Source organism: Chrysemys picta, chromosome 6, assembly GCF_011386835.1.
Source record: "Chrysemys picta bellii isolate R12L10 chromosome 6, ASM1138683v2, whole genome shotgun sequence".
Taxonomy (NCBI): Eukaryota; Metazoa; Chordata; order Testudines; family Emydidae; genus Chrysemys; species Chrysemys picta.
This window is the reverse complement of record NC_088796.1, coordinates 125,042,178-125,054,360: the sequence shown is the minus strand read 5'-3', so window position 1 is coordinate 125,054,360 and position 12,183 is coordinate 125,042,178. Positions and strand designations below refer to the sequence as shown.

Below are 12,183 nucleotides of genomic sequence, written 5' to 3'. Positions count from 1 at the left end.
ACTTCCTGTTGTGGTTACATTGGACTCTGCTTCCTGCACTCTACCCTGTTCCTGGTTCCTGCTCCGGCTCCATGCTTCATCCTTGCCTCTCCTCCAGTTCCTGCCCTTTCGCCTTGCTTCCAGCTATCAGTTACCAGTCCTGGCTCCAACCCCAGCCTCTGACTTTGGACCCTGACTCTGGCCAGACCCTCGGCTCTGGCATTTGGTATCTGGCCTTAGCTCCAACCCTCAGCTTCAATTCCTGGTTCTGACTCTGGCTTCACCCCGGCTCTGATAACTGACAGTTGACTCTGGGGCTAACCATTGGCTTCATTCCACAACGTGGATGCTGCTCTGCCCACTAGACCTGATTCCTGCTCTTACTCCTACACCAGACTGCCTACATCACAGTCCATAACCATTTTCCTCTGTGCTAGGATTTAAACTCTCTCCTTGTCTCTTTCGGAGGTCATCATAACCTGCATAGGGGTAGATACTGGACAAGTACCAATTCTGACAGTCAGCACCATCATCTCACTCGAGAGCCCCAGTCTGATTGAGGCTATCCCGACACTGGTCACCTGAATATATTCTGAGAATTGATTCCATCCCCAATAAGATCTTGTCTGAAACTCAACCCCTTCTTTCTAGGGATCTGCTGTTACGCTTTACCTTTGGACATGCAATGTAAGTAACAAAGCCCTCGTGCACAACTGTACTTGCGGACTCCTCCACGGACTATTGTCCAAGAGTCCTCTCAGGTCTGTTCAAGTCCAGGATGTCTCCCTGCAGGACTTCCTGTTCCTTCTGCTATTTCTCTCACCTCTGAGAGCCACTCAGGCTTTTAGATCTTGGAGCTTGTTCTAATGAGACCCTCTTGATCTGGTTACCACAGTGAGTCAGCAGAATTGCTCTACACTTCCACAGAGGGCCATAAGGGCTGATACACTGCCACATCTGTTTCCAGTCATATTAAGTTACATCAATCTCCCTGGCAATGCTTGGATTTGTACTTTTTTTTTTCCAAATCACCCTTTAAACTTTGCTTACAATCCTCAACATTACTGTGTTACTTTATTCATCAGACTCTGCACCTGGATTTCCCATTAACATCAATGCAAAGAAGGCTAGAACAATGTTTCCTGATATTTAATTCTTGCAGATGTTAAGTGAATCTCTCTTATTTTACTGTTTCATCAAACAAATTGGTTCCCCAGTGACCAGTATCATGCTAACAAACATGGAAGTAGAGATGAGTTGTCCCTTTTCATCCATAAGCATTTGGGAAATCTTGGAAACAACGCATTGAATAGCAGAAGATATTTGGACTTTCTTAGAACAAAAACACATTGGATGACGGTATTTTATATAAACCAATTATATGACCTTGGAGAGACAAACGGCGCGAGGGTGGGGATGGGGAAGGTCATAGTACCTTTCAGTTATTTTTGTACTGATTAATGAGCAATGCACAAAAATACTGACCATCCATCTCCATCCATCCAGAATTCCCATTCTGGCATCACAATGAATAAGGCAGGTTTACACAGGAGAAAACTCAGGGCAAGAGTGCAAGCTTAAACGTTCAGTGCAGCAAAGCACTTACCTGGTGCTTCCTGATCACTCATCAAACTCGCCCTGTAGTGATTCCATAGTCATCATAAAAAAAATACCAGCTCCCTGTTAGGAAGGGCACACCCAGGATCACACAGCATGCTCTGAAAGCAACACCTACCTTGTCTCGAATCCCTTGTCGCATCACTTCCCTTTCAGCCTCCATCTTTGCATATTTGGCTTTTCTTTCCTCCTCTTCCTGCCTCAGGGCTTCCTGTCGTTCCTCTTCCTTCTTGGCGGCATCAGGATCTTTCTCTTCATCTCCTCCCAACATCTTCCCCATGTCTTTGGTAGCCCCTAAAGAAAATACACAAGAAGGAGACAGCGTGCATGTTAGGAAGAACAGATTAAGGGACAGGTAAATACAAGCCGGCCCTTTCTTGTAGTAAAGTGGCCATAATGCGGGTTAACTGGGCTGCCCAGAGTACTCTGGGATGGAGCCATACTCCACCCTTCCATTACTTCCTGTTTCATCAGTGAGAGTTTCCCCCTCTCCCCCCCACCCCGGTAGTTGGATAAAGCAGCAAGGTCCCAGCCTGCAGTCCTGTGAGTAGAGAGGGGATTTCATTGCACTGAGTGGTCCCTTTACAAAACTTCTGTTCCTGCATGTTCCTACTAGCTAAAAGTAGGAGCCCATCCCACTTCCTCTGGAAAGGGTTTCCATCAGACACAGGGAGGTGAGCCAAGCTCAGAGACAGGAAAAGGTCAGCACTTAGCAAAGGAAACAGCAAAATAGGCCAAAAAATACACATGCAAGCTCTTCTGCAAGTCCCCACTTGCAGCCGGCGACCGCGGGTTTGACCCGTTTGACGTGGTTACCCGGCAGCTGCGAGATGGAGCATAGAGGCGAATGTAGAGTGCGCTCCGTAAGTGCCTAGTTGATGGAAACACGAGTGGCTCTTGACCTTTGGGTGTACACTGCTGTAGAAGGACAGTTAACCAGCCTGCTGTGTGGCGCGCTAGCGGCTCTGTAATTTAACTGGTGTTGCAAGGGAAACGCTACAAGAGCAGAGTGAGAAAATCCTGAATGCAGAGGTTAGTATCCCAGTCCGAAGGAGCGCTCTGGCAGCGGTGGTGAGTTCAGACGTAGCCCCAGCGCCGTAACCCTATGGACGAGCAGGGCTAGATAGTGGCTGAGAGGCCACGGCCCTGGTCAGGGGACTCGGCAGCACCGGACAGATTTGTGCCAACAGTATCTCTGGGCTGCTCCTTATGTCCAGAGGGCACCTGCTCCACCCCTCCCACTGGGCTCGCACAGACTGCATCGGCCCCACTCAACATGCTGGGGTGGGCAGGGCCACAACTCTGCCTGCTCCTTGTCCCTGTTTTGGTCTCTGGTTCCTAGGCCTGGTGCTCTCCGGAGCCAACTCTCCACTCGCGTGTGTGGCCCTTCCCAGCCATGCCAGCGGGGAGGCTTCTCGCATGCACTCCACTGCCCCCCACCCTCCCATAGCTGCATTCGGGCCCCTCACAGTCTAGGCTGGAGGCACCTATAACCACGGCATGGGGTTGATCCTTTGGGGCTGTCGGTGGATATTGGCTTCAATGCTTCATTACAGTCCCACTAATATGTACAGGATGGAGCCATGCCACAGGTACGCCAATCAATCTGAACACACAGACCCATGCGCTACAGGCTGCCAGGGCAGTAAGGGAGCATGCGGGGTTCACCTCCATTGCTGGCACCCAGGCAGGCATGCAGACCAGCCGCTGCCAGACTCCCACTCCTCTCCCCACTCTGGTGACCAGGGAGTGGGCAGGCAAAAGACACAGAAGCTCCGCCCCTCAATGTGTCCTGGCCCCTGCTCCCGAATGGGCACAGATGGGGAAGCAATCTGCACTAGCAAGAAGCGCTCTCGCCCTGGAGCAAGGGGAGAGCAGGAAGCAGACTGTGACTTTTTGGTTTCCTGCCCTGCTACAGGCTTGCCCTTCCTTGGTCTAGATCAGGGGTGGGCAAACTATGGCCTGCGGGACCGTCCTGCCCAGCCCGTCCCCCGCTGTTCCCCATCCCCTGCAGTCTCAGCTCGCCCCGCCCCGGCGCAATGCTCTGGGCGGTGGGGCTGTGAGCTCCTGGGGCAGCGCAGCTGCAGAGCCCGACCTGACCCGGTCTCTGTGCTGTGTGGTGGCGGCAGCGGCGGCCAGGCCCAGTGCTCCAGGCAGCGCCACCGGTGCTCCAGGCAGCGCGGTAAGGGGTCAGGGAGCAGGGGGGGTTGGATAGAGGGCAGGTGAGTTCGGGGTGGTGGTCAGGGGGTGGGGGTGTGGATGGTAGTCGGGGGGGAAACAGGGGGTTGAATGGGGTCAGGAATCCTGGGGGGCAGTCAGAAAGGAGGGGGGGTTGGATGGGGCGGCAGGGGGCAGTCAGGGGACAGGGAGAAGGGGTGGTTGGATAGGGCAGGGGTCCTGGGAGGGCCATTAGGAATAAGAGGAGGGGTTGGAAGGGGCGGCAGAGGTCCTGGGGCAGTTGGGGGACAGGGAGTGGAGGTGTGTGGATGTGGCAGGGGTCCCAAAGGGGCTGTCAGGGAACAGGGGGGGTTGGATGGGGCAGGAGCTCTGGGGCGGGGGCAGATAGGAGGTGGGGGCTGGGCCACGACCTCCCTTAACCAGCCCTCCATAAAATGTACGAAACCCAGTGCGGCCCTCTGGCCAAAAAGTTTGCCCGCCCCTGGTCTAGATAATGGATGGTCTAGATAATACTTATTCCTGCCATGAGGGCAGGGGACTGGACTAGAAGACCTCTCGAGGTCCCTTCCAGTCCTACGATTCTATGATTCCGTGGACTGGGTTGTAAAGTACTAATCCACCCCCTGTGGCGTAGTGAGGACTATGTTGGAATTACAAGCTATCACTTTCAGAGTATGTGTGTGGCAATGGGTTTCCTGGTCCTGCCCGCAAGTGAGAGGGCTCTGGAGTGAAGCGCACAATCAGAGGAGTCTGGTAAGAGCCAGCTTAAAACAAAGTGGGATGAGTTGGGCCTCACTGCTTTAGGAGCAGCCTTTTTCCTCTCTCTCTGTCTTCGGCGCATGTGTGTTATCAGTCTGATTTCTAAGAAATAAAGTTGTGTTATGTTGCAACCTTACAGCCAGAGTATTTATGTTTTGATCTAAGATCTCTTTGTGTATGCGGAGAACATCACAGAAGCCTGACCTAGCGCTACATGATATGAAAGTGACAAAGTTCATGCACAGACACTGATATCTTGCCCTCTAGTCCTGGGTGAAGTAGGAGAATCAGCTTTTATGGTCCTTTATGGCAAACTCTTCTATCAATTGATTCTTTGGATAAGAATGGAAGATACTTGTCCCTAGCTATGAAATCTTCCAACAAACCACAGAACAACTCATGATCAGCTTGGTTCAGCAATGGAGGACAAATTGGGCAGCATCTCAAAGGCTTTCATTCTAAATCACAACCTATAGGAAGGTTCTCAGGCATAGCAGAATGTCTTAGGGTACATCTACACTACAGGGGGGAGTCGATTTAAGATACGCGTAGCTGAATTCGACGTATCGCAGCCGACTTACCCCGTTGTGAGGATGGCGGCAAAATCGACTTCTGCGGCTTCCCGTCGACGGCGCTTACTCCCACCTCCGCTGGTGGAGTAAGAGCGCCGATTCGGGGATCGATTGTCGCGTCCCGACGGGATGCGATAAATCGATCCCCGAGAGGTCGATTTCTACCCGCCAATTCAGGCGGGTAGTATAGACCTAGCCTTAGTAACTGTAGAAATATTTTTGAGAGCTCTTTTGATTTATTCCTGCACTTTTCTTCTCTGCCCGTTTTGGATTTCTCTGGACTTCGACTTTTGCCAGCATGCTAAGCAAAAGTGTCTAGCTTACGCTGAGTGTTCTCCCAAATCTCATCCCAAAAGTGCATGGTTTCACCATTCCAGTCCATGAAAGTTGAGAACTGTGTAGTTTTTTAGCTGGTGATTACATGTGGTTCTAATTGTATGGGGGAAAATAATGATGAACAAGCAATTTTAGTCCCGTACACTCTCATTGTTCACAGGGCATTTGCCATGAACAGTAAGAGACCTGTGCGTTCTATTGAGACAGAACGAATCTTATTGAGAAGTTCACCTATACTACATTCTGTCTTCTCCTGAGCAGGGTGGAAGCGGGTATAAGGAAGTCCTTCCTTTCCCATGCCTGACAACTTGGGGGTCCTGAGCTGCATCTCTGATGGAGCCCAAGGCCTAAAGAGTAGGTAGCCAACTGAGACGCAAGCAAGGCCTTCTGGCTTGCTAGAACTTGGTAGGGTAGAGTAAGGTGGTATACACAGGGCTGATTATACAGTTAACTTCTGAAGCAGTCCTCCTGTGCCTATACATTCACAATCCATTGTGATATATATTTAGTAGCTTGATTTCCCCAGAAATATTTCCACTGGTAACCCCACTGTTTTAGATTCAGTGCACTGTCAGGTTATCTGCCCTTAGTTTATCTCCAGCTGGAGCTGCCTGGACCGCAGTGAACTAGTTATTCAGGAAGCTGAATTCTGCAACAGAAAAAGAGAGAGGGCTACTGCCTTTAAGCAGTGCTTTTCTTTGCCAGCATTATGTCATAATGCGGCCACAACCTGGCATGTTATGTATGAAATAGACCAGACAGCCTCTCCCCCCCCCCCCCCATTAGGCACGGCTGACTTTTTGAATCCTATAGATATTAAATTCTAAAATCATTCAGTGTAAAGGGCACCTTGAAGAAAGGAAACCTAGTTCCCAGGGTTCTTGTGGAATCTTTTAACTCATCAGAGAATTCAAAGCCGTTCTCTAATCGCTCTGAATGTGGCATTGTGATACCATTGTTAATTGATGGGGATGGAATGTATTACAAGAAGCAGTAATGTCATGTTACATTTTAATTCGCATTTTGGTGGGGAGACGCTTTTTTATGTCTCTTTTATTCCTCCTCCAAAAGTTCAGTTTTCACTATTATTGGCCACCGGATAGCAGCTTTTAGCTGGGTTTTTTAGCAGTTCAGTGACAGGACTCCTAAGAATTAATTTACATTCAACTGAGACTCGCAATTACAGCAACAGGCAGGGGAAACAGTAAATGGATCTTCCCTCTTGCCTTCTGGAGCTTCTGGGGAAAGAAAGCAAGACCCCGCTGGTTGAATCTGTATATTGAATCTGCAGGGGAAGGGTGGGGTAGGAACTGGCTACCCTCATGCTTTGCCCACTAGGAATCCCACGTAATAAGGAAATCTCCAGCTGGGGATAGCACAACAGGTCCTGGTCCATGACTAGGCATCCGAGACCTGATGATAAATTGTAATAATAATAATAATAAATAATATGCAGCCAGTCTCAGGCCTCTCTGTGCTACAGAGACAGGCAAACCAGTCACAGCAGGGAAGAGAATCTGATTTAATGGATTATGTTTCTAAAGCTTATGCTTCAGGGCTTCAGCCTGCCCCCTGGAGGGGGTCAGGAAGGGATTCCCTTCCCTCACAATGTAGTCTGGGGCCTTTTGGGTCTCCTTGTTCTGAAGCATCAGAGATGACCACAGCTGGAGATGAGACACTGGGTGGGCCACAGCTGTGAGTTGATACCAAGCATTTTCTCTCTCTCAGGTGCTTGGCTGCCTGGTTTTTGCTCAGAGGGTCAGGGTCTAACACAACCGCCATATGTGGCGATGGGAAGGAATTTCCCCTCAAGTCAGATTAGCAGTGACATTGGGGGATTTCACCTTCCTCTGCAACGTGGAGTGTGGATCACTTGCAAGGATTATTTGGGTGTATCTCACTTAGTCAGTTCCTTACCCTCGGTCTCTCCTATTCTCTGCCTGTGGCACATAACAATCTAGTCTCCCGTGGGCTGTAATACTTTGGTCTTATTTTGGTTGTTGAGTTAGTGTGCGGGTGCTGGTGGCCTGTGATGTAGAAGGGTCAGACTGGATGATCTGGTGGTTCCTTCTGGCCTTAAACGCTATGACATCGTCCATGCTTCTCCGGGAGAACAATTCTCATCTCCCATTTGTGTGACCCTAGGATTCCTTACTCTGAGGGTATTTCTACACGTCTAGACTAGACGCGATAAATCGATCCCTGAGCGCTCTCCCATCAACTCCTGTACTCCACCGCCGCGAGAGGCGCAGGTGGAGTCGACGGGGGAGTGGCAGCCATCGACTCACCACGGTGAAGACACCACGGCATGTCGATCTAAGTACGTCGACTTCAGCTACGTTATTCACGGAGCTGTAGACCAGGCCTGAGTCAAGTTTAAAAGCCAAGAGAAGTAGACCTCTGGGTGGTCACTGCCCAGTAAAATCGTTGACGTTGGGCTCTTTAGTTATTGTCCCCTGGGACTTCCTGTGATGCATCATACTGACATTTTATTCCTATTGGGATTAATATTCATTGTCCAAGCATCATTGTGTTGTATCATCGCTTATGAAGCAGCTTGATATAAACCATTTTTCCTACCTAACTGTAATCCAGTGGGCTGCTTTAAGTCATTATTTAATTGCTGTATGTAGCACCATGGGAAGATGCAGAACATCAATAGATTTTAAAGCCAGATGGAACCAAGCAATGATCTCTAGTCTGATCTCCTATATATCACACACCATAGCTGCATAGAGATGCTATTCCTGCCCTAAGGAACTGCCTTGAGACTGATAAAGACATGTCACTGGGGAAAATAGCATGAGACAAGATTTGATTAGGGGATGATTTCATTAAGTAAGGTGGCAAGGCATCAGGGGCCTGACCCAAAAGTCCAGGGGAGCCTTTTCATTGGCTGCAATGGACTTCTTTCGCTCAGGCACCATGATTCAACAAGGTACCCCCACATATGCCTAACTCTGAGCACATCAGTAATTCTACTGAAGCCAATGCAGTTCTTGTGCTTAAAGTTGGGTACCTGCTGGACTAACTTGCTGAATAAGGGCCCAAGTTAATGTCTTACAAATTTTACTGACCTATTTATGCTTCGGGGACTTGGTGAGTAGACTATGGCAAATGGCGGGTTTTGAGGAGATTTGCAGGGGGAGAAAGTAGCAGAAATATGTTCGAAATAATGTTCTAAGCAAAGAGAGCTGGAAATTTCCATATGGTATAAATGGCATGGACTAGAAGGGGCACCTTGTCAGTGAAGAGTGATTTGTGCTAGCAGTGCTTGAGCGGGCACAAGGCGAATGCATAGAGCTTACATGAATGTGCAGGGAGACTTGTTTGCATGTTCCCATCTGAAAATGGCTTGCAGAAGTACCCCCAGATGACAATTTGCATGGGCCTTTGTGCGGTTTATATGACAAGGAGACTCTAAGGGTGCAACTTATGGCTCTGGCTGGTAGCACATTCTGAGAGTAGCTCATAGAGATTTCATAACTTTCTGACCGAATTTTCAGAGCCAGCGTCTGAAAATTTGCTCTGAAAAGTTATGAAATGTCAATGAGCTACTCTCAAAATCCGCTACCACCTAACGCCAAAAACCTTAAGATCCACAAAAGAGGTTAACATTTTGCTGCGCTCTACACTATAGAGAGCCTAAGAACTGGCTTTTTGATCCTTCTATTTGTATCAGAGCCTTATTTAGGACTAACAGAAGGGACAACCTGATGTCTCTGAGTTTCTGAGTCACAGCATGATTTTGATCTAATCCTCTGAACTCCTGAAGCTAATCTTAGGGTACTTTGATGGAGAGGGCCTGGAGAAGTCAAAGGGTCACGTCTCTTTGCAGCGTATCTTCAGAACTGCCCTCCTTCTCTACTGACTCAGCTTGATTTCACATCTAAACCAGCTTTTTACGGACCACTGCAGAGAGACTTTTTCTTCAAGGCTACCGTGTTACATTTCTTGTATTGCACATGAAAGCTTTTCTCCGTTTCATTAGTGTCTTCCCATTAAAAAGTATTCATTCAATACCAGGAAGCTACTGAAAAAGATTGTAGCAATAATTATGGGACCTGCTTTCTTAGGGGAGTGGGGAAGGAGGAATCTTCATTTACCACTTGCTCATTTGGCAGGAAAACCAAGGCCATATTTATTTTGAGACTTCAATGCACAAAGGGCTTTCTTATGCAAATGCCACTAAAGAGGAAAAATATACAGAGGAATCAGTTATGTTTTCTTATCAGATTACCATACTTTCATTCCTGGCTTTTGTATCTTGCCAAATTACCCATAAATTCCACAAATACCTCCAAACAATTCTTTCTGACTGTAGCGACACCACGTTTCTCTGTTACTAAGCCAAAGAGACACTTCTGTACATAATACTATTCTCTGTTGCCTGGCAAAAATTTACATGACAATTTTCCACCCTCCCTTTAATTCTCAGGAATAAATGAAAACACAGACCTCTGACCCCCTTGCTTTGTTCATGTGAAATCAACGGGGCTTCTAGTGTAAGATGAGCAAGATTCAACCAATAGTGTAGATCTAGTAACTCATCATTTGACATAGACAACAACTTTGCTAACCAGCAAATCTATACCTGCATCTAAGTGTAGGTATAAATCTAGGTCTGGATACAGAGCCCATAAACTTATTTGCTTTAAAGAGATTAATCTGGTTTAAGTACAGTATGACAACGTCTCCCAACACAAACCATTGAAAGCAAGGAAATAACATGTTATGAGATACCTCTTCAGTCAGACCCTAATGCCCATGTGGTACATTTGCACTGGCAATAATGGACACCACATCCTCATAAGGGACTTCCCTTCTACCTCCAAACACACGTGAGGTCAGTGTGTGTGTAGATACCACAAAACCCTATTCATTAATACTTATTAGCAAGTTTCAGACATTCTAAATCAAAACATTACACCAGAAAAAAAAAAGAAATATGGGGCCAGCTCCACAGCTGGGGTAAATCAACCAGATCTGACTCATGGATTTTGTGGTTTGAAAGAAATTGCAACTTCTTTCCTTGCTGCAGTAGCTGATTTTCATAAATGATTCCTTGTAAACTAAGTTTGACATCCACAGATTTCCAGACTCGCAGTGTTCTCTAATGAAATTGCCATAGAAATTGGCTCTCTCGTACAAGTGGAAAATACTGTTACATTTGTCTCCTGTGGCAACATTTAGATTGAATAGGAGGAAAAACTTCAGTCAGTGAGATCTATTAGGACTGTGGGATAGGGCAGTGGTGTGAGATACTTAACAAGCAGGCTTGAAAAAAGCAGATGGGACTATCCTATTAAGGGAACCGTCCTGAATTGGTCTCTGGAGGATGGGCTCGGTGACCTAAAGAGGTCTTTTCTATCTCTAAAATTTCTTAATTTTTGTGTTATGACGAGACATGTTTTGTTTGCTGTCAATTCCCATCTTTCATTGCATTTTCTGTCCTCGGCAGAGATCAGACAAGAAGAACTGGCTTCCTCGGCCTGATTTTGGGTGCAGGCATTGCACTGCTAAACAACATCAGCCTCATGTCTCAACTTGTCATGGCGGGGATTGCCGAGGTTTTGTGATCTTTGGGGATAGCAGACGGGATTCTTGTTTTTGGACTGATCTAATTCATGAGACAACAGGGATCCATTTTAAACAAGGAAACAGACAGTATTTTGACATGTGCAGTGGTGTCATAGCCTTGTTGGTCCCAGGATATTAGAGAGACAAGGTGGGTGAGGTCATATCTTTCATTGGACCAACTTCTGTTGACGAGAAACTTAACAGCGACATCTATGTGTTAACTACATATGCTAAACATTCTGTTCCACCTTGTATTTAGCTGTGACACTCTGAGTATCTTTCCCAATCCTGAGCTCTGTGTAAGCTCAAAAGCTTGTCTCTCTCACCAACAGAAGTTGTTCCAATAAAAGATATTGCCTCACCCACCTTGTCTCGCTAGTATTTTGCATTTCATCTCAATGATGGAGAAGAAAGCTTTGTATGTGTCCTCTGAGCAGATGACCTCCTCTTGCTCTTCATGCCTTCCTCTTGCTCTTCTGAGCGCATGTATCATTCACAGCTTCTCTGTCTGGGGCAACACTTCCTTCTCATTAGCTTTGACTTCATTGACAAAATATAGGATTAGCCATACACTGTAAGGCCACTGGTCCTTTTAGTCAAGTGTCCCACCTCTGGCACCAGCGTGCTCCAGATTAAGGCAAAAACAAAAAAACCCAAACAAAAAATCTCCTCTCCAAACCCAGAAATGTATGTATCAGTTGACAGTGCAATAGAGTGAACAGAATAGGTAATCATCAAGTGATCCATACCCAGCTGCACACATACAAAATGGGAGATGACTTCCTAGGAAGGAGTACTGCAGAAAGGGATCTGGGGATCATAGTGGATCACAAACTAAATATGAGTCAACAGTGTAACACTGTTGCAAAAAAAAGCAAACATCATTCTTGGATGTTTTAGAAGCAGTGTTGTAAGCAAGACATGAGAATTAATTCTTCTACTCTGCTCCACGCTGATAAGGCCTCAGCTGGAATATTGTGTCCAGTTCTGGGCACCACATTTCAGGAAGGATGTGGACAAATTGGAGAAAGTCCAGAGAAGAGCAACAAAAATGATTAAAGGTCTAGAAAACATGACCTATGAGGGAAGATTGAAAAAAATGGGTTTGTTTAGTCTGGAGGAGAGAAGACTGAGTGGGGACATGATAACAATTAAAAGTTTG

At 47.1% G+C, this 12,183-nt stretch overlaps 1 protein-coding gene across 1 annotated transcript in view; it reads right to left on the bottom strand.

The window, feature by feature from the left end:
* Positions 1-12,183, bottom strand: part of CPLX1 (complexin 1) — a 199,875-nt gene that overhangs the window by 82,896 nt on the left and 104,796 nt on the right. Inside the window, exon 3 of the mRNA XM_065549782.1 lies at positions 1,715-1,890. Coding sequence (XP_065405854.1) covers positions 1,715-1,890 — 176 coding nt within the window. The remainder of the gene's footprint in view (positions 1-1,714; positions 1,891-12,183) is intronic.